Source organism: Magallana gigas, chromosome 3 (genome assembly GCF_963853765.1).
Source record: "Magallana gigas chromosome 3, xbMagGiga1.1, whole genome shotgun sequence".
NCBI lineage: Eukaryota > Metazoa > Mollusca > Bivalvia > Ostreida > Ostreidae > Magallana > Magallana gigas.
Window position 1 is genome coordinate 5,207,569 of NC_088855.1, and position 21,681 is coordinate 5,229,249.

Below are 21,681 nucleotides of genomic sequence, written 5' to 3' on the forward strand. Positions count from 1 at the left end.
AGCTTAGATGTTGAATGACGGATCGGGAGACGGAGAGGATTGCAAAATGATTTAAAGCAAAAATTACGTTACACCTGCTGTGACAGTTTGAAATAAATCCAAGATGGCGCCAATGGTTACCTTGTGTATTATTAGGTAAAGGGTATTTATTTTTATTATGAGAAAAATTTAAAACCTCGGGTGCTTGTGGTGAAATGATAAGATTCAAACCTCCCTCTTTGGTGTGACTTGGGTTCTGATGTTTTGCTGTGTTAAGCTCCATTTAAATAAATGGGCATACCTTGATGCTAGTATGCAGGTCTGCTACATGTAATGTTCTGCTAAGTTAGCCCGACTAGCATTTGTCCTCCACTCACATCTATGTAGGAGAATCCGAGATGAATATAACAAACTCATCAGGTCCCAATACATCTGTGTCTTAGAACTAACGGTACAGAGAGATACCGGTACATACAGCACTATTGGAGATTACACTTCATAAGAATCTGTAACTTTTATTTTGGATTTATTTATACCATCTGTACCATGATTTGGGTGGTGATAAGCCACGCCATGAAATACCAGGGACATTATCACATATTGTATTACATGACCCTAGTCAGAATAGGTACCAACAATATTGCACTCATGTGTCCCTGAACCAATGAATTCACAAAAGCACAAAAACCTGTTTATGATATTGATTTTTCTATTTTGTTTTATTTCACAACCTTTAGACTCATACTTCAGTGTGGACAAGGCATTCACTGACTTATGTAGAAGATTTTTAAATAGACAACATATTATTAGGGTTTAATATATATTGTATTGTAACAATTTTGCATTTGGCAAGGTATTCCCATGTTTGGGTGAAATGACTTGAAGATTCTAATGCTGTCAGGTTTGATGAGGAATGCAAAAAAACTTATTAATAAATGTAATAGAAAAATTTGTAAAATTGTCGATCTTTCATTTAAAATCCACGAAACAGAGGAATTTAAACCATCAGTATTATTTTGAAAATGAAGAAGCTTCATTCTGTCTATAGAAGAACTCAGATTTTATTTCTTCAAAAAATTCTTTTTCTTTTTTTTTCTTGAAAGGAAGAGCAATTGATTCTGGTACTGTACCAGTTATTGGCTAAGACCAGATATCGGCTAAACTGTGGTTTCGGGTTAATAGCACGCAAATATCCGAGATTTTTTAATTCAGTCGTCTGTTTCGAATAAAGAAAAGTAAGTTTGCTTGAAAACTTTCTTCAATATGTTTTAAACATGAGCTTTAACGATCATTGTTTACCGCTGATTTACATCTTTGCACTTTCAGCTGTGGGGGAAGTGACGTAATAAGTTAAATATAGAATATGACCTCTTTGTGATACGTACCGGTACTTATATCCCTTCTTTGATTTGGCATATAATATCATTACACATAACATTTATAAACAAAAGGAACTCGCTATATTCCGAGAGATTCATGGCGCAGTTGAACGCCTGATTGTATAATAATGTATTGATTAGCGTAAGATTTTGTGTATTACCGTATGATAATAAACGAATACATGTAATTTTATGAGTTTTGTTTATGTATAATAACCCCTACGACCTTATGGCTGACCCCGCAAAGGACATAATTCAATTCACACTTTGCAGAATATAAAATCAACATGTACAAGGATTTTACTATGTTATTATCACGAAGCCGATAACTGGTACAGTAAATCATAAAACCTCGGCAAATTCAAGGCGTTCTAAAAAGCACAGAAACAATATATTTTGGGTTCTAAATGATGATGTAATCTAACCGATGGAAAATAAAGAGTTCACAATTTAAAGTATGAAAAGTTTTATTCCAATATATCAAGAAATAAGGAAACACGAAAAGAAAACGTAAAATTATAGCCGATAACTGGTACAGTGCCAATATAGCTTTGGGTCAAATAACGCAACTCTGTTGATTGGTGTTAGCATAAATTTTATTCTTTCAGAAGAACTTTGATGTCAGCAATATAATAAAGGCAGTCATGTGATCCTTTAATAGAAAATAGACATTGTATCAGTATTTCATATTAAAAATAAAAATTGTATTTTTGAAATGCCCTCATGAAAAATATGGTAATTGCATGTTTGTTGATTTGCTTAGGATGTACATTATATCGGAGCAACCAGTCATATACCCTTAAAAATATTTTAGCATTTTTGCAGGATAAAGGACAAGATAATAATGTCAGATAAAAATGTAAGGGGGAAGTCTTTCTCAAGTTTTTCTTAAGAACTTTGAAAGGGTGTACATGTACTAAATGTTAAACCTGTGTCCTACTGGTACCAAGTACTCTGGAGTAGCCATAAATAAATGATGAGTAATGGTTTAAGTTATGAAACCTGTTTTATGTTGGTTTGATTTAAATCAAATTGCCAATATTTGCACTTAGAGTCTACAAGGAAGTTAAATTACAAATTGTTGTACACTATTAAATCCCTCTGCTTTCAGGTGTATCATAGTAATAATGGTATTTATAATGACAAGACGCAAAATAAAATTCCGAGCTGGAATACCTTCACACTGTGACTTTGATGTAAATTTAGTATATTAAGGGATTACTCTGTTATAGTGTTGTACTAGACAATTTGTATGTCTCAGTTCATACCTGATTCTCAATCCCTGGGTCTCTCGGCCCCGGAACAGGTGAGAGTGAATGGGAAGGAGATACTGTGTGTTACTACTTGTGAGATTTATATCCCCTTGCCTGATGTTGACCGCATGAGTCAGGGTACCCTGGAGAGGGCCCGGAGGGCTCAGCGACTGCTCCACCCCCACAGTGGGCTCTGTGACCTATACCTATTGTGTTCACCTTTATCTGCCAAGAGGAGATCTGTGGCTATGGATTGCGATGACTCTCAATACTCGGTATAATTTAGTGCTTGATTTGGTTTTAAATGTCTGTCAGATGGAAAGGTCATGAAATTGGTTTTATTTTTCAGATTAAGCTGTCTCTCATCTTGAACAACATCATCAAGGATACACTGCGTGTGTTTCAGAAGGGGGACTCCTGGTTCGAGTTTTGGAGTCTGCTCGGGGATAAGAAACACAATAGTACAGTAAAGCTCTGTCGTGAGGATGACAGGTGGAAGGAGTTCTCCACACAGTTAACGAAAGTCATCAACGACCTCAGAGAGTGCATCAAAACCCAGAACATTCCAAATCAAGGTGTGTTATCATGCGTGTATGTATATGCGAACTTCATTAAAGCCAGAGCAGATCTCTATTTCAAATTTCAAAGGTGTATGAATTGTTGAGTTTTAAATTACCTGACTAATGTTAGTCACGTAAAAGTACATTTAATGAAATTCACCCTATCTTTTTTTTCTTTTTTTAAATACTGGTAAGTTGTATGATATAATTCATACATGTGCAAGTATACATTTATCATTTTCAATTTATCACAGATTGCCCACAGTTTTTTAAGAGCAGAAATTTTTCAAAAATGATTCTATTTCAAGAAAAGAATTTTAATATTAAGATAACTTCAAATTTTATTGATTTATTTAGTTTTTGAATCTTTCTTAATTAAGTTCCCTTTTTTTTACCAAATTATTTATAATAAATGAAGTAAATAAAAATAGAAATAAAATGGTTGATTTATAAATGTTTAAGTATCAAAAGAAGAAATGAGAACCCAGACCATTTAATAATTAAAAGGATACATGTATTTTGATAAATTAATCGGCAAAAAATAGCTTTAAAGTCAAATACACATTGTGCAGATATTTATTTCAAATTAAATATTTTTGATTTAAGAATACATTGAATGTGGAAGTGTCAATATTTTTCAGGATAAAAAGTTTAAAATTGTTCAAGGAGTACTTGAATATAATTGCCTAGTTTTGAGATCCGTAGTATATATATGTTTGTTCAGGAAACATTAATACACCAACTCTTGGACTCCAGGGCAACAAAAAATACTATTGGGAAATGATATCGGATGTTAATCCTAGTTTTGACAAACCAAAACCTGATGCAACTCATTAATTAGACATACATGTATTTTCTAATTTACATTTTTTCCCAGTTGTAATTGCCTTCAATGAATTGATAGAACATTTTAAAAATTTGGAATAAAAATATGTTATTTGTAGTCTTGGAATTTTGTACCAATTGAAAAGTTTTGGGGTCCTGCTTTCAACTGAATATTGAAATAACAGCCATATTTTTATCAAACTGATTAAGTGACTGACAAGTATAGTTGTTGACTGAGAAATTTCTCCAAACAAAAATAATTTAATTGATTATTGAACTACTCTGAACATGTAAAAAAAAATTCACATATTCATTATACCAGTATATTAACTCTCACTGATCAATTTCCTCCCAATCTTAACCCATGATCATCCTTACCATGCTCCTATTTCATTGTGGCTTGAATATAATTATACATCTGCTCCGAAGGAGAGGGAGGTATACTGTTCTACCCTTGTGTGTCTGTCTGTCTGTCCGTCCATTTGTCTGTTAAATGACAACTTTTGTTTATTTTTAGCCTAAAATTTCAAATCCTCATTTACTATTCATTACAGATGCATGAAATTTTAATACACTCTTTGTTAAGGCACGCCATATAATAGGATTATTTTTGTACCAATGGGACGTCAACTTCCTGTTTAAAGATTTTTGTTTATTTTTAGTCTAAATTTTCAAAAAAAAATCTGACAATTTTTTTTTACCAAGTATTCATCCCAGATGCTTGAATTTTAACACGCTCTTTGATGAGGAAGGCAATATGACTGGAGTCATTTTCATACCCCTGATATAAGTGAATACTCTTATCAAATATTCACCACACCCCTTTCTCTGTGTGTTAGTTTAGATTAAATTATTTTATGCTCTACCCTACAGTTTCAGGCTTTTGAAAATTTAGTTTCTAAATTCTCAAATACTAAGTATTACTATGGTAAATACATCTATTAAAGTATGCAACCTGACAACTTGTCTTGGTTTTTTTTGTTTCAGTGTTTGAGCTTGCTGCATTTCAGTCAAAGAAATCTAATTGCCCTCAAAAGGCAGAAGAGCATAAGTCAGAACCAGGGGTTGCTCAGAAGAGGTTAGATCGATGCTCCGACAGTGATTTAGACAAGAAACAAAAAGAGAACAAAAATCTCCTTCGAACACAGTCTCTTCTAGATAACTCCAAAAATCATCATCAAGAGGCAGAGACTGAAACTGGGGAAGGGATCGGTCTTTCTGATGATGTGAATGAAGATACACGGGAAAGTTGTGATTCTCCATCCGAAGCAGAAAGGCAGACAGAACCTCATGTGTTTGAACCACCATTTTCTCCTGCTAATTTTCAATTGATTGACACAAATTCAAAATTTTTTGGCAAACACCACGTGCAACCAAATGTAAACGAGTTACAAAGTGAGGATTTTCAAAAGACAATAAGACTTAAGAACAACACCGAAACTGCCAGATTTCTGTGTAAACATGTGCCTTCTCCCAAGTCTCTTTATAAAGAGTCAGAAAACGAGGAGAGTCTGGTAGAGGAAGATTTCTCAGGTTCTGATTCTGATTATGAAGATATGATGGAACAAGAGAAAGCCATACAAAGACTAGTAGAGCTGCTGCAGGCAGCCATTAATTCAAATGACAAAGAGGCTGCAGCAAAGCATGCTGGGAGTTTAGCAGTTACTGCTGCAAAAGTGACCATTACTCTGGAACCTGGTAGCCTAAAAAATATCAAAGACACAGAATTTAGGTAAATACAGACACTAAGGAATCCTATAGAGAAAAAGAAGATAAATGTTATTATCTATTAATGTTGTCAACTTAAAACAAAGGTCCTCTCTTGACACACAAGGTATGCTGAAATTGCATTCTTGAACTGTATATATTTTTTTTTTCAACATGTGTAAAACACTTAAGTTGTGTTGATGAGTTAAAGGGACTTGGACACGATTTGAGATCAAAAATTTAATTTTTATTTTTATGCATAAAATGATTTAGTGGTGCATTTTAAATGATTGACCAAAATATTGAATGTAAAAGTCAAGTTACAAGCAAGATACAGAGGTAAGAATTGGTTGTTATGTAAACAAAGCTTGAGTCTTATAGTTGTTTACAAAATATGTAATGTAGAGATTTACCATTTTTTAGACAAAATGACATGTAAAAAACAATATAAACTAACTCAATATCTTCATAAATACTAGTATCAACAAAAGAAGGATAGATTTGATTAAAACTTGCACCAATACAATGAATATGTAAAAATAACAATATTCGAGCTTTGTTTACAAAACAAAGAATTATGAACTCTGTATCTTGCTTATAACTTGACATTTGACTTTCAAATTTTAACATAGCATTAAAAACTTCTATATTTATCAGTATAAACATTGGAAATGGAAAGATAAAATTTTGAAAATTTTAAGCCAAATCGTGTCCAAGTCCCTTTAAGATGAGTTGAACCATGAAATCAAGTGTTCATTGAACTTATATAATTGATAACATATTTTTAGCAATAGGACAATTGTCATTGAAATTTTGTATCCTTAATGAAAAATATTTAAAATCAATGAAAATTGATGCTTAATCTAACTGCAGTTCTGGCATATGGAAATTGATGATGATTAATTAAGATTTTTTGGTTATTATTTCTACACAGAGCAATTTAATGGAGTATATAACTGAAGGGATCATGATTCTTAATTTTACAGTATATACTTATATTGGCCATTGTTTTTGCAGCATCAAGGTGTATGTGGAGGATAGAGAAGCCTCGGGGGGCTGCATCACCCTCAATGTCAAACCCTCTGAGACGGTCAAGGATCTCAAACTCAGGGTGGGTAGTCTTCTCTCACATCTAGAGATGCATTTAACAACCAAATAACCTGGAGTGTCTCCATTTCAATTGACAAAAGTGTATGATACAACTGTTTCACTGTATTAAGGGATATTTCTACCTATGTTATTTTTCTCATGCATTTACAGTTTTGTGTAAAATAAGTTAGGACTTTCTTTGAATCATCCCTGAATATAGATTCATCCTTTAGCAATGAATGCGAAAAAAAAATAACCAGAACAAACAAAAGTAATTTTGCATACAGTTATTCTTAGCTGGCTGAAATAATTTATTGTCCATTACAAACATTTACTACACTTTGAATGATTTTCGGTTAAATAATTATTTGTTTTTTGTACAAAATCTCTCTCTGTTAATAGATGTGCTTGAAGCACAGTTTTCCAGTGGAGGTACAGAAATGGATCATTGGAAAGCGTATCCCACCGGACAATGAGACCCTCCAGAAAGCCAGAGTGACCCCTGGTCAGGCAGTCTATCTGTACCTCATCTCACCCAAATCTGTGGGCCTGACCAAGGAGAAATTCATGGAGGACAGACTCAAAATGCTTCATAACCAGTGTAAGTAATGGTTCCTCTGGAATTGAATGACCTTCATCATAGCCATAGTAAGTCCTGATTTCTCTGGTATTTCATGACCTGCAGACAATAATACAAGGGGTTTACACTAACTTCAGCTCATTGCCTACCCTTTTATCACAAGTGACAGAGAGCTGTAAAAACACATGGCTTTATGTCTTCTGTTCTATGTCAAAAAGGGAGTTCGTGTACCTCGTCAAGATAACTTTGTAGATCTAAAAATTATTGTTCTTTTTCCTTTTTTATATAAAATCACCTGTGGGAAAATTTCCAGGTATAGGAGTAATATCCATGTTTGTTTTGTTATAAGTACAACGATGATGAATTTCATCAATTGTTGCAGATCCAGTCGTTCAGCAACCAAAACAAGGTCCTTCCAATTTTGCCGAGAGTGGACGTAAGAATTTTGATTTGTGTTCATCAAAAAATTCACAATTTTTTATCACTGTGCTCAACTACCATTGATGGTCAGAAAGTGATACCCATGTTCTAGTATACTCTAGTTTATCAAATCACGATACCTAAAATGAATTAAAAGTAAGAGTATATGAAGGTACTGAATATAATATGTTTTGAGTACTAAAACTAATATCAAGGAAATAAGATATTAGATTGACTTGTTCTCCTGTAAGAAATATTTTTTACTTGTACAGATATTAATGATTTTTCATTTGTACCAGTATATGTGTACATATTTTTGACCTTGAACAGCTGTATATGTGTACCTGTTTTTCGACCTTGAACAGCCTACATTCCAATGGGTACCCCGGTCACCCCTAAGACTCCACTCAGCACACAGCCCCCCTCCAGACAGAGGTCAGAGCCTTACAGCGGTAGTTCCACAGGGGGAGGGGGAATTACCCCTAAGGTGCGTCCAACAGTGGTAACCCAGCCGTCCCTGGAGGAGTTTGAAGTAATCCCTGCTAATCCTGTGTTCAAGGACCCCTCTCTACCTAAAAATAACAAGCAGACCACAAGTATTCAGGTAGTTTGATAACCAGCATATTAATTGAGAGTACATGTTAAAGGGTTCAACCTGTGTGTATAATATAAAATTTTATTCATAAGTCATCAATCAAATGTAACATTATGAAAAAAATGTTTAAGCAATGGATATTTTGTTGCAACACTATTGTCAAAAGTATAAACACTTCTGTTTCATGGGTATTTATTAAAATTCTTTTATCATAATTTGATAAAATTTGATTTTTTCTTATTTTATTTTAATTTCCATGCAATAAGCTGAACTGTACTATACAATACTTACATGTCATTCTTCACTAGACTGGCTGGGTGTGTCCCGCTTGCACCTACATAAACCAGCCAACTCGACCGGGATGTGAAATCTGTGCCACTAACAGACCGCTCAACTACCAAGTGCCTGATGGGTACAAAATGACCCGGGAAGAGGAGGAGAGGATCCGAAGGGAGCGGGAGCAAGAGGAGCAGACTCAAAGGGTAGGTACAACATACAGTGTAACCCATACAAAGGGTAGATACAACATATAGTGTAACCCATACAAAGGGTAGGTACAACATATAGTGTAACCCATACAAAGGGTAGGTACAACATATAGTGTACCCCATACAAAGGGTAGGTACAACATATAGTGTACCCCATACAAAACAGAGTCCGAGTCTATGTACACTACAGGTAAAACACAGAGAGTGTTACCTAGAAAATACAGACTTGGTACAATAAAGAGTTTATAACCCAGATAATATAGATTGACTCAAAGGGAAGGTACACTATAACAGACATTGTAACCTATATAATATAGACTCAGTACAACACAGAGTGTAACCTACATAATACAGACTAAGTACAACACACAGTGTAATCTTAAAGTAGATGATATAGACTCGGTACAACACACAGTGTAACCTAGATGATATAGACTCGGTAAAAAAGACATTGTAACCTTAAGACTTAGATAATAAAGACTCAGTAAAACTCACAGTGTAACCTAGATGATATAGACTCAGCACAACACACAGTGTAATCTAGATGATATAGACTCAGCACAACACACAGTGTAACCTAGATGATATAGACTCAGCACAACACACAGTGTAACCTAGATGATATAGACTCGGTACAACACACAGTGTAATCTAGATGATATAGACTCAGCACAACACACAGTGTAATCTAGATGATATAGACTCAGCACAACACACAGTGTAACCTAGATGATATAGACTCAGCACAACACACAGTGTAACCTAGATGATATAGACTCAGCACAACACACATTGTAACATATTGTTGCAGACTCAGTACATCCCATTGTGCACTTTTTAGTTCACCTGAACCGAAGGTTCAAGTGAGCTTTTCTGATCACCCGTTGTCCGTCGTCCGTCCGTCCGTCTGTCCGTCTGTAAACTTTTCACATTTTTTACTTTTTCTCAAAAACCTCTAGGCCAAATTTAACCAAACTTGGTACAAAGCATCCTTATGAAAAGGGGATTCTAAATTATTAAAATAAAGGGTACAACCCTTTTTTAAAGGGGAGATAATTACAAAACAGTGATAATAGGGTGCATGTCTTTATAAATCTTCTCAAGAACCACTGCACCAGAAATGCCAGTATTTACACAAAAGCTTGTATATATAGTGAAGATTCTAAATTGTAAAAATCGTGACCCCCGGACCAAAACTGGGGCCGCAGGCGGGGTTCAAAATTTTACATGGAAATACATTGGAAAAATGTTTAAAATCTTCTTCTTAAGAACCACTGCACCAGAAATTCCAATATTTACACAAAAGCTTGTATTATAGTGAAGATTCTAAATTATAAAAATCGTGACTCCCGGACCAAAACTGGGGCCCCAGCCAGGGTTCAAAGTTTAACATTGAAATGCATTGGAAAAATGTTTAAAAATCTTCTTCTCAAGAACCACTGCACCAGAAATGCCAACATTTACACAAAAGCTTGTATATATAGTGAAGATTCTAAATTATAAAAATCGTGACCCCCGGACCAAAACTGGGACCCCAGGCGGGGTTCAAAATTTAACATGGAAGTACGTAGGAAAAATGTTTAAAAATCATCTTCTCAAGACCCACTGCCATAGAAATGCCAACATTTACACAAAAGCTTGTATATATAGTGAAGATTCTAAATTATAAAAATCGTGACTCCCGGACCAAAACTGGGGCCCCAGCCGGGGTTCAAAGTTTAACATAGAAATAGATAGGATAAATGTTTAAAAATCTTCATATCAAGAACCACTGCACCAGAAAAGCCAATATTCACACAAAAGCTTGTATATATAGTGAAGATTCTAAATTATAAAAATCGTGACCCCCGGACCAAAACTGGGACCCCAGGCGGGGTTCAAAATTTAACATGGAAATACGTAGGAAAAATGTTTAAAAATCTTCATATCAAGAACCACTGCACCAGAAAAGCCAATATTCACACAAAAGCTTTTATATATAGTGAACATTCTAAATTGTAAAAATTGTGACCCCTGGACCAAAACTGGGGCCCAAGGCGAGGTTCAAAGTTTAAAATCCATAAAAATCCACAGGATAAATGTTTAAAAATTTCCTTCTCAAGACCCACTCCACCAGAAATGCCAACATTTACACAAAAGCTTGTATATATAGTGAAGATTCTAAATTGTAAAAATCGTGACCCCCGGACCAAAACTGAGGCCCTAGGTGGTCCGGGCTACAACTTAAACCTAGAAATATGAAGGAAAATTGTTTAAAAATCTTCATATCAAGAACCACTGCACCAGAAATTCCAATATTTATACAAAAGCTTGTAGTGTATAATGAAGATTCAAAATTATAAAAATCATGACCCCGTACTAAATCTGGGGCTCCAGCCGGGGTTCAAAGATTAACATAGAAATAAATAGGATAAATGTTTTAAAATCTTCTTCTCAAGAACCACTGCACCAGAAATGCCAAAATTTATACATAAGCTTGTACGTATAGTGAAGATTCTAAATTGTTAAAATTGTGACCCCCGGGCAAAAACTGGGCCCCCAGGCAGGGTTCAAAGTTTAACATATGTAAGAAAATGTTTCAAAATCATCTTCTCAAGAACTACAATGCAACAGTTTCAGATATTACTATGCATGCATCCTTGGCAATTGTAGATTCTAAAGTGTTAAAATCATGACCCTCAGACTAACACTTGGGGCATCAAGAGGGTTTCAAAGTTTAACATAGAAATACCGTATAACGGGTATTTTTTACGTGCTGCTAATTTTTACTTATTTTTACGAGTTATATAAATCCGTAAAAATTAAACGCGTAAATTTTCACAGAAGTAAAAAAACACCGCACTTAAATTTCTATATCGTACGTATGAGAGTAATGTTCATGACCTTCAGCTCAGTCCCTGACGGCTGTACATGTACATGTAGGTATATTTGGGCGTTTTTGGTCACGTGGTGATAACAGTTCAGATCTTTCATTCAGTCTTGAGTATTTTTTCAAAACAACGTATAAATCCACGTTAGTAGCTTTTTTGGTTGGGAGAGAAAGAAAGAGAGAGAAAAAAAAATTTTGAAATAGAGTTGTCTTTCTTTTTTTCCCGGTAAACCGAACTGAGATGAGCACTTGGTGTACATCAATGAAGATAACCAGATAAATGGGAATAAATAAAGTGCATATCACATATGAAATAAAGGTAAATGTATAAAGTAAGGATGTCAACGAGTACCCGGTTAACCGGGTACTCGATCGAACGTCAGAGTATTGAATACTAAAATCGGTACTCGGTTACACGGATGTATATTTTTTAATATATCTAACTTTTTTTAATAATGCATTAAAACATCGGTTTTAAAACTTAAAACGTCCATTGCACTTGTACATACAGTTATTAGGATTTCCTACGCCTCTAAATATGCTAAATGACCGTTATTGCCTGTGGCAGTGTTTATATAGTAATTATCGTGACCAAGCACCTGTCCTGTTACCTAGCTTTTCTCACCTTTTGCTGTCTTCGACCCTTTTTTTTTGGCTTACGTTATTGATATGTTTTCACTGAACATCGTCGATTATATAGTCTATTATATAAATTAGATAGCACACAGTAGAGAAATTGAACAGACCTAAACTTCAAAGGTCTGAAAATATTTTAAAAGAACTGAAGATTCAAAAAACGTAAAATGTCAGCTGTGCGAAGTAAACTTATTCTATACGGGGGGAACGACAAACATGTTAAATCACATTTGTCTTAAACATAAGGAGGAATTTCTACAAAAGTGACCAAGTTTTTACAGTTATCAATGTACTTGTTCATATTTATTTACACTCTTACCGAGTACCCGGGTACTCGATCGGAAAAACGTCCAAGTAACCGAATACTAAAAATTGACCAATTTGACATTCCTAAACTATAAATATTAACTGTAACAAAGTCACTGTGAAATTTCCCCATTTTACCACAGATGATTTTAATTTTTACGGACATGTCCAATTCGTAAAAAAATAACGCGTAAAAATTCAAATCACCCTATTTTATGACAAATTCGTAAAAAATTACAGCAGTAAAAATTACCCGTTATACGGTATATAGGAAACATGTTAAAAATCTTCTCAAGAACTACAGTGCAACAGTTTGTGAGATTACTTTGCAAGCATCATTGGCTATTGTAGATTCTAAATTGGTAAAATCGTGACCCCCAGACTAATACTGGGGCCCCAAGACCCCCAGACCAATACTGAGGCCCCAAGTGGGGTTCAAAGTTTAACATAGAAATATATATGGAAAATGTTTAAAAATTTTCTTCTTGAGAACTACAATGCTACAGTTTGTGAGATTACAATGCAAGGATCCTCATATAGTGTAGTTGTTAAAGCCAACCATAAACCCCGGACCAATACTGGGGCCCCAGAAAGGGGTTCAAAGTTTAAAATAGAAATAACATATGCTATGAAATAGAATGTTACAAGGAACTGTTGTTCAGGTGAGCGATGTGGCCCATGGGACTCTTGTTTATAGTATAGACTCAGTACAACACACAGTGTAACCTTGATAGTACAGATTCAGTACTTTATCTTAAAGATGAATTTAATGGTATTGACAGCTTGTAGGCAGCAATATCTCTGTAGAAGTGCACTATTTTTAGCATGAATTTATACAAAGTATATTCTATATACTACACAATTTTTGCTCCCAAAGAACCCTAGTATAGCCCTCGGACCTGTTTCACTGTGTCTATCTAAAGCAATTAGCAGATGTGTATCTTGTTCAGCATTTTCTCTTTGACACTTTTCCAGGCCAGCATGAACAGAGGTCAGGACAGGGGTCCAAGAGAAAATGCTGACCAGGAGTTTTATGGAGACTTACAAGATCAAGATCTGGCAGCCATTTTGGAATTGAAAGACAATTTGAATCGAGAAAACATGGCTCCCAGAGGTCGTTCCCCAACAGAGAACGACCTGCCATTACCCCATGGGGTACCCCATGACCTTCATCTTGGGATGGGTGATGTCCAGAGAGGGTCTCTAGACAACCTACACTTTCCTGTGGATGATAGACATATAGACTGGAATGAGAAGCATGATATATAACATTGATGTTAGGTGGTTTTTATAGGAGTGATTTGATATGACAGTAAATACACTGTACCACCTGCTTTAAGTTTGATTGTCGAGTTATAGAAAAATAATCAACAAAATCTTTGTTTGGAGGTTTGAAATACTATTAAATGGTGACCAAAAATAAATGTGCCCGGTGGATTCCTTATCAAAATTTGAATGCTAGCATTCTTTGAGTTAATTCAAGATTTATTTATATTTTGTGTTGCAATGAATTTCTAATGATACTTTTTCAGTAAAAATCTCTGTAATCATTTGACATTGATTTTTCACTAATTCATGCCATTGAACAAGAACATGCCATTTGTGAACAAGAAAAGTGCTATTGATATTACTTGATAGATTTCTTATGAGAAAAATGATACCTGAGATGTGTATAACAGTATTAGAGTTAGATGTCCCGGATGACACTGATTTAAAATGTATAGTTTTACAAGGTTGAATATTTTTTTGTTTGTGATAGGCATGCTTTGTTCTTTTTGAAATATGCAACCATAAAAATTCTTTAGTTTTTAACTTTATAAACATTTTTTGAACAGAACACATTTCTTCAATGTTGGTTGAGAATATGATTGTTTAAGATACTGTGCTGTTTTTTTGTGAATACACGTATTACTACAAAACTAATGAACTATAAATAAAAAAGCACTGCCATCTGCTGTAACAAAACAATTTTCTTATCTTTGCTATTTTTCTCTTTGTTGATTTATTGGTATTGTGTTGAAACAAAACAATGTTTCATTGGGCTTACAGGTGTCATTTAAATTAAATTCAGATTAACTTTAATGAAATTAGATTTCAGATTTAGAAGTCATTAGTCTGTCCCGAAGTTTTAATTGTATACACTTATTTTAAGCTGACTTCAAGTCTTTTCCAATCCAAAACTTTAAGATGTATTTCACACAAAAAAGAAGATAAAAGGTTAAAAAAACACATACCGGTAATTTACTATTGTTTTCTGGTTGACACACATTTTCAGCTATTACCTAAAAGTCTACATTTTGAATTCATCTTTTTAAAAAAAGATAATGCTAGGTAGAACAAACACTTAGCAACTTATACCTTCATGACAAAATGATAACCTGTCAATAGGATAATGAGTATACACGCACTGTGAAACCATTAATATCAATGGGCGCTCATTTTTCATAGATTTCAGGGCTATGTTTACACAAGAATTTACATCCTCAAGAATTATGAAATGTAATTTTAACTAGTGTTTATTACACAAAATAGCAAGTTCATATCCTAAAGAACCTTTAAAAAAATGACAATCTACCAAAATTGCCCCTACAAACAGAAATTTAACAAGTTTTTTGACGCGCAAACTTTTGTTTGCCTCAAAAGTAACTATAGGTTGACTTCTGTGTTCCCCAAAAACGATTATCCAAAGGCTGCTAAGTACACCTTAACTGGCTACATGTAGACTCTTAATACCTCTGTATACCAGTAATGTAGCATAGATAGACCTCTTTTTTCTCTAAAATGGCAACAAGTAGACTTTGATATACCCCCAACATGGCTAAAGGTAGACTTTTGGATACTATAAACCAACTTTTATTCGCATGCGAGAAGCAATGGCGAGGTTTGTGAGAGCCTCATCATCACAAATATTTTTTGCGGCTGACCAGTCCTTGGTGTATGATTGTCATAACAAATGGTATGTGGATATGATTTGGTCCCAAAAGTAAGTCGCTGCAAACCAGATTATCTCAGGTTAATGGCAAAATAAAGTCATGGCGAAGAAAAGTTGGTTTACAGTAACCAAAAATTTACTATAGGTAGACCGGTATACCTCCAAAATGGCTATAGGTAGACTATGAACATCTCCAAAGTGGCTATAGGTAGACTTTGAACATCTCCAAAGTGGCTATAGGTAGACTTTTGTATATTTCCATGGAGGCAGACTTTTGAATACCTCCATGGTGACTATAGGTAGACATTTTGAAAATCTTCAAAGTGGCTCTATGTAGGCTTTTGTGTTCTCCAGAAAGTGGCAACAGGTAGATCTCTGTATACCTGTACCTCCCAAATGGTTACTAGTAAACTTCTGTATACCTCCAATGGTAATAAGTAGACTTTTGTTTATCTCAAGGTAGACCTGTTTATCCCCAAAGTTGCTACAGGTAGACATGTCTACCTCAGGTATATATGCTTCAAGATGGTTACAATTTTATTAGCAGTAGCGTGTCATTTTCTCTTGAAAATAATGTGAGGGTTATACATAAAGGTTTTAAAGCAACGAGGATATTGTGTGGGATAGGTCAATAATAAAATTTCACATAGATAAACAATATTAGTAAACATTAAGATATGCTAATACATGTATACTTTATAAATAGGTATTTGATGGATATTTGTATGTCAATCCAAATGCATTCTTGCCTCATTGAGATACTGTGGAATCATTTAATTTCTTGGGGATCAATTTTCATGAATTTTTGGTTTTTTTACTTATTCGTGGGGATGTAATTTTAATGGATGTGTCAGTTTTTAGTTTCAGTAAAAAAGATAACTCTTTCTAAATTTGTTTTTGTTGAGGATGTAAATTCGTGGGGGAGGGATACCCATTAATACCACGAAAATTGAGAAACCACGAAATCTAATGATTCCACAGTATTCAAATAGTTGTATTCTAAGTTGACACTTGGCCACTGTTGGTTGACACTCTGTTTAATTAAGTAAACTTTGACACAGCTGGAGCGGGAGAGAGAGGAGCAGGCAATGAGGGCAAGACAGGAGAACTTTGAGATCCTCCGGAGGGCCGAGGACACCAGTCTGATCGCCAACACCCACGTCTTCAAGTGCCCCATCTGCTTTGACGACATTTCCCCAGGGAACGGGGTGATTCTGAGGGAGTGTCTACACTCATTCTGCAAGTAATAATGAGTTTCACTCTCTGTGTTTTTTTCTTGTTTCTTTATACCTTTCGCTATTAGATTGTATTCCCATAAAGGGGCATGCTCATGATTTTGATAAAAAATTATTTGTCTGATTTTAAAGTTTACAATGCCTCAGTAAGGCATTGTAAACTTTAAAATCAGACAAATTTTAAAGTTTACAATGCCTCAGTAAGGCATTTTTAATTGGCAACTAAAATTTGAGTATCATCCATTGAGTTATAAGCGAGTTATTTATATACAGAGCTTACAATTCTTTGCTATGTAAACAAAAGCACCAGACGTATCTTCAAGTCTAACTTAATGCTTGGCATGCATACATGTATATCAATGTTCAATCTTCATTCTACTTTTATTCATGTATTTTAACAAGATATCAAATATTTGTTTTGAAGTTGAACATCAAATGTCTAATTTTTTAATGGCTTGATGGTTTGTGTGCGTTGTTTCAGAGACTGTTTACAAGGAGCTGTGGTTCATAACGAGGAGGCAGAACTAAGATGTCCGTACCAAGACAATGACTACGCCTGTAACGCTTCACTGCAGGACAGAGAAATCAAAGCGGTATGTAGTCAGTGACAGAGAGCCTTCACACTTGGAGCCAATATATTACATGCACATACATAGTTCTTTCTGGAAAGGACCAATTTTTCTTAAAATATTTGTACTTGATAAAACTCTGTAAATCTAATACATTTCAACAAGGATTATACTGCCATAAGATTATTGTTGAACTGCAGAGATAGCTCTGTCCAAAATGTCACTCATTTTTGAGATTTTAAAGATGGTGGGGGACACCTTGAGATATTCAAAATACAGACAATATTTCAAATTTTCAAAATTGTGTACTACATGTATTTGACTATAAAAAGCATTTTAAAAAAAATTCGAAAGGTAAAAATGATAATGCCTCAGTGGTTTCAAACTGAGGACTTGCAGATCAGTAGCTGATGCACTATCCATTAATTTAAAATATAAAGATAGTGAAATGTACAAGATTATAGTTAATTTCAGTGTTTTTAATTTGAAAGAAAGAATGTCAAAATATGGAGGCTCCTACACCTCTCATTCTTGATTTGTACACCATCTATTTTTAACATGACCTTAACAGCTGGTGGAGGTCAGCGTTTACGAGAAACATCTCCAGCGCAGTCTGGTGACAGCAGAGAGCCAGGAAAGGAACAGCTTCCACTGCAAGACCAATGACTGCCCGGGCTGGTGTATCTATGAGGACCTAGTCAACTTCTTCTCGTGTCCAGTCTGTAAGAAGGAGAACTGTCTGACCTGTAAGGCCATTCACGAGGGCATGAACTGCAAGGAGTACCAGGAGGACCTCCGCATCAGGTCCTCCAACGACAAAGCTGCCAAGCAGACCAATAAAATGCTGAAGGTGAGATTTACAACATAACACAGAATATCAATATGTGTATGGCACTGCCATTGTTCTCCTGCAATCTCTATTGTTTAAATGCTCTGATGTGCATTTATATCTGATCCCACAAATGATTGAGATCACTTTCATCTTAATACTATGCCAATATCAGATCCTGATGACACATATTTCAAAATCAGTAGACCTTCTTTAATTATTCTTTTCAATCTAGTTCTTGCAAAAATAATATTTTTCTCAAGTAAAGTACATGTACCTTGTTGATATACTGATCTTTTATCCTTACATTATACTATTTTAGGAATTGCTAAAGAAAGGTGATGCTATGAAGTGTCCCAAGTGTGAAGTTGTTGTTCAGAAGAAGGATGGATGTGATTGGATAAAGTGTTCCATATGTAAAACAGAGATTTGCTGGGTCACAAAGGGGCCACGTTGGGGACCTTTGGTAAGAATCCTACACCATACAATGAATGTCTTGCTTGTATATCAGATGGAATCTGTCTGTTGATTCTATAGGCAACACTACTTTCCTATATTTTCAGGAAAAAATAACCAAAATTCATTTGATAGAATCTTTATCACATTATTCATCTTAGAATGATGCTCCTATAATTGATAAAATGCATCACTTTGATTGCAATCAAAATTTATGTAGACGATGAGTAACAAAATTCAGACAGCATCATGACAGATGGAATGTTTTCTTTATTTTTGATCTCCTTCTTAAAAATAAATATTCTGATATAAAAAAGGGTTATATTCATAAAACACAACACTTATTACCGGTAAGTTTGATAGCTGTCTACAGGTATTTGTTTGGATAATGTATAAAATATTAGGTCTAATATTGTTTGAGGTGAGCAATATAGTTACAATAGTTGACTTCTAGCACTCTCTTAATGGTAATAAAAAAGAAACTTGTTTAGGTCAAATTATTGAATATGGTGATATTACAGGGAGTTGGGGATATCAGTGGAGGATGTCGATGTAGAGTGGAAGGAAAGCCATGCCATGAAAACTGCAACAACTGTCACTAGGCAACCAGTATTGTCACAAACATAGCAGTCATCACTAAACAACTAGTATGATCAGGCAACCAGTTACTGTCACTAGGCAACTAGTGATGTCATCACTTGGCAACTGTATACTGTTACTAGGCAACCAGTAATGTCACAAACATAACAACTGTCACTAGGCAACCATCAGCAGGCATCCAGTGACAGAGAAACAGTTGTTACTAGTCAACCAGTGATGATAAGGAAGTAAAGGCAATTTGGTTACCGTTGTTGTCTAAAACTGGTCCGAGGCAATCAAGCAATAGTGCATTCACTGATGTCTGCAACACATGGAGAAAGAGTTCTCTGTAAACAAATTGTGATTTCATTCCCAAACATTTGTAATATTGTTTGTAACTCAATGCAATTGTGAGGTTCTTGGCAATCACTGGTCCTTGCAGTTCCAGCATATTGCTTGCATTGATATGCATTACGGAAGTTCTCGCTATAAATTTTTGTGCTATAAAGATTTCTGTTTACAAGTGTATATTTTGCTACAATGGTCGTATGAGGTTGTGTATACTAAGGAATTGTGCAATAGATATAATTAAGGGATGCTGGGTAATTATAATCTTGTACTGTTTTCCAGGGACTGATCCTTTAATTCTCTTGTTTCCACTCTTTTAAATGATATTGAATATTGTTAAATTTTGTGTTTGCATTTTAAAAGACAAAAATATGTGTGATATTTAAAACTCTATTTAGCAATATTACAACTTATTAAACATAAACTAAGGATTTCACCATATCAAATATACATACCTATTTTATTTTTTCCATGGAAATTTTATTTTAAATTGATAAAATTTTACAAGTTGGCAGCATAATAATTGTTTGATTGTGTATTTAAAAGCACTTCATTGTTTCAAAAGACTCTCCGATATAAAATGGCAATAACACAGCAGGGATTTTGATGATTTTTGTTTGCACAGAGTCTTCCTATAGACTTATCTAAATATTGTGACTGGTCTACCATATATTCTGTCGTTTTTTTTTGGTAGAGTAGTAGTAAGAACACTGTTGCCGAAATAATTGAAATAACTTTCAGCAAGCAAATCGCTAAATTTTACGTCTACTAAAGTTACCTTTAAATGGTTAATTGTTCATATGTAATCACATGACCTAAATTTCGATACGCGTGTTCGACTTGACTTTGTATGTCATTTCATTAAATTCATTAATGAGAATACATCACTGGTGTTTGTAGGTTGTATTATCAACAGATTTCATTTTTGATCACAAAGTTTTCACCAACAAGTGGAAATAAAGTCACATGATGTGTAAACTAGTCTTGTCCGATCTGCTTAATTCCTTTATATGTATATTGTCTTTTGTACCAAAGTCCGCCCATTCTATTCATTTTAAGCTCACTGAGACGAAGTCAAGGGGAGCTTATGCTATACCCCTGGGGTCGGCGTCTGGACATGGTTAAAGTTTTTGTTGCAGGTCCTGTATCTAAGTTATTACTTGTTATATCTTCACCAAACTTAAACTTAAAGTTTTTGTTGCAGGTGCCCTCTGATGATTATATCTTACTTTATATCTTAGTTACAACTGGTCCTAACTTCACCAAACTTGCATGGATGATGCGTCTTATGATACTGATGCACCTGACAGGCTTGAATGCTTAATCTTAGCCATAGGTTTTGGATGCTGGATGAGGTTTAGTTTTTTGGAACAGGTCACATGTTTTATAGATAATAGCTTGCATAGATTTATTTATATTATAAATGAAACACAAAGGTAGCTTCAGATGCACAGCCAGATCTCCATTATCAAGGATGTTAAAAAAATCTCCTACCTCACTTAAACCTGCTTGATAGATAGATGTGTTTGTTGTTAAACGATATAACATGATTCCTATGATAAAGTATTGTATAATATGATACACTATTGTTTAATTTGATACAATATAATATCATATATTATATTTTAAAAAAATATAAGATAAATATTATATTGTATCAATATTGTTTTATATTTTATGATATGATTTTGTATCATGATATTGTTATGTATAGTATTGTATATTATGATACAATATTGTATAATATAATATTGTATAATTTATTTATTATAATATAATATTATTATCACATGATACTGTCACACATGATATTGCAATATATAATATTGTATCGTATGATATGATATTGTATATTATATAAAATTATATCATATGGTATTGTATAATATTATATTGGTTTCTATAATATATAGTATTATTTCACATAAAATTGTATTCTTTGATATTGTTATATTATATAATATTGTATCATACAATATTGTATAATATGATATTGTTTTTTTTTATAAATGATTATATCACATGAATGATTGTATTATATGATATT

General features: G+C 34.2%; 1 protein-coding gene across 3 annotated transcripts; it reads left to right on the forward strand.

Annotated features, from left to right (window-relative positions):
* Nucleotides 1-2,426: 2,426 nt before the first annotated feature.
* On the forward strand, nt 2,427-21,176 carry LOC105321103 (ranBP-type and C3HC4-type zinc finger-containing protein 1). 3 transcript variants are annotated; one of them, XM_066078190.1, is made up of 13 exons: nt 2,427-2,664; nt 2,961-3,186; nt 4,984-5,728; nt 6,721-6,814; nt 7,195-7,393; nt 7,755-7,808; nt 8,158-8,396; nt 8,696-8,869; nt 16,680-16,861; nt 17,335-17,446; nt 17,994-18,272; nt 18,574-18,717; nt 19,229-21,175. In XM_066078190.1, the coding sequence occupies exons 1-13, from the start codon at nt 2,611-2,613 to the stop codon at nt 19,307-19,309; spliced, it is 2,583 nt and encodes an 860-aa protein (XP_065934262.1). In that variant the 5' UTR covers nt 2,427-2,610; the 3' UTR covers nt 19,310-21,175. The 3 variants fall into 3 exon arrangements, with proteins under 3 accessions (XP_065934262.1, XP_065934261.1, XP_011417600.3); XM_066078189.1 differs by lacking the exon at nt 2,427-2,664 and adding an exon at nt 2,671-2,886 and having other exon boundaries at nt 19,229-21,176; XM_011419298.4 differs by lacking the exons at nt 2,427-2,664; nt 16,680-16,861; nt 17,335-17,446; ... (1 more) ...; nt 18,574-18,717; nt 19,229-21,175 and adding exons at nt 2,671-2,886; nt 13,662-14,654.
* The last annotated feature ends 505 nt before the right edge of the window (nt 21,177-21,681 follow it).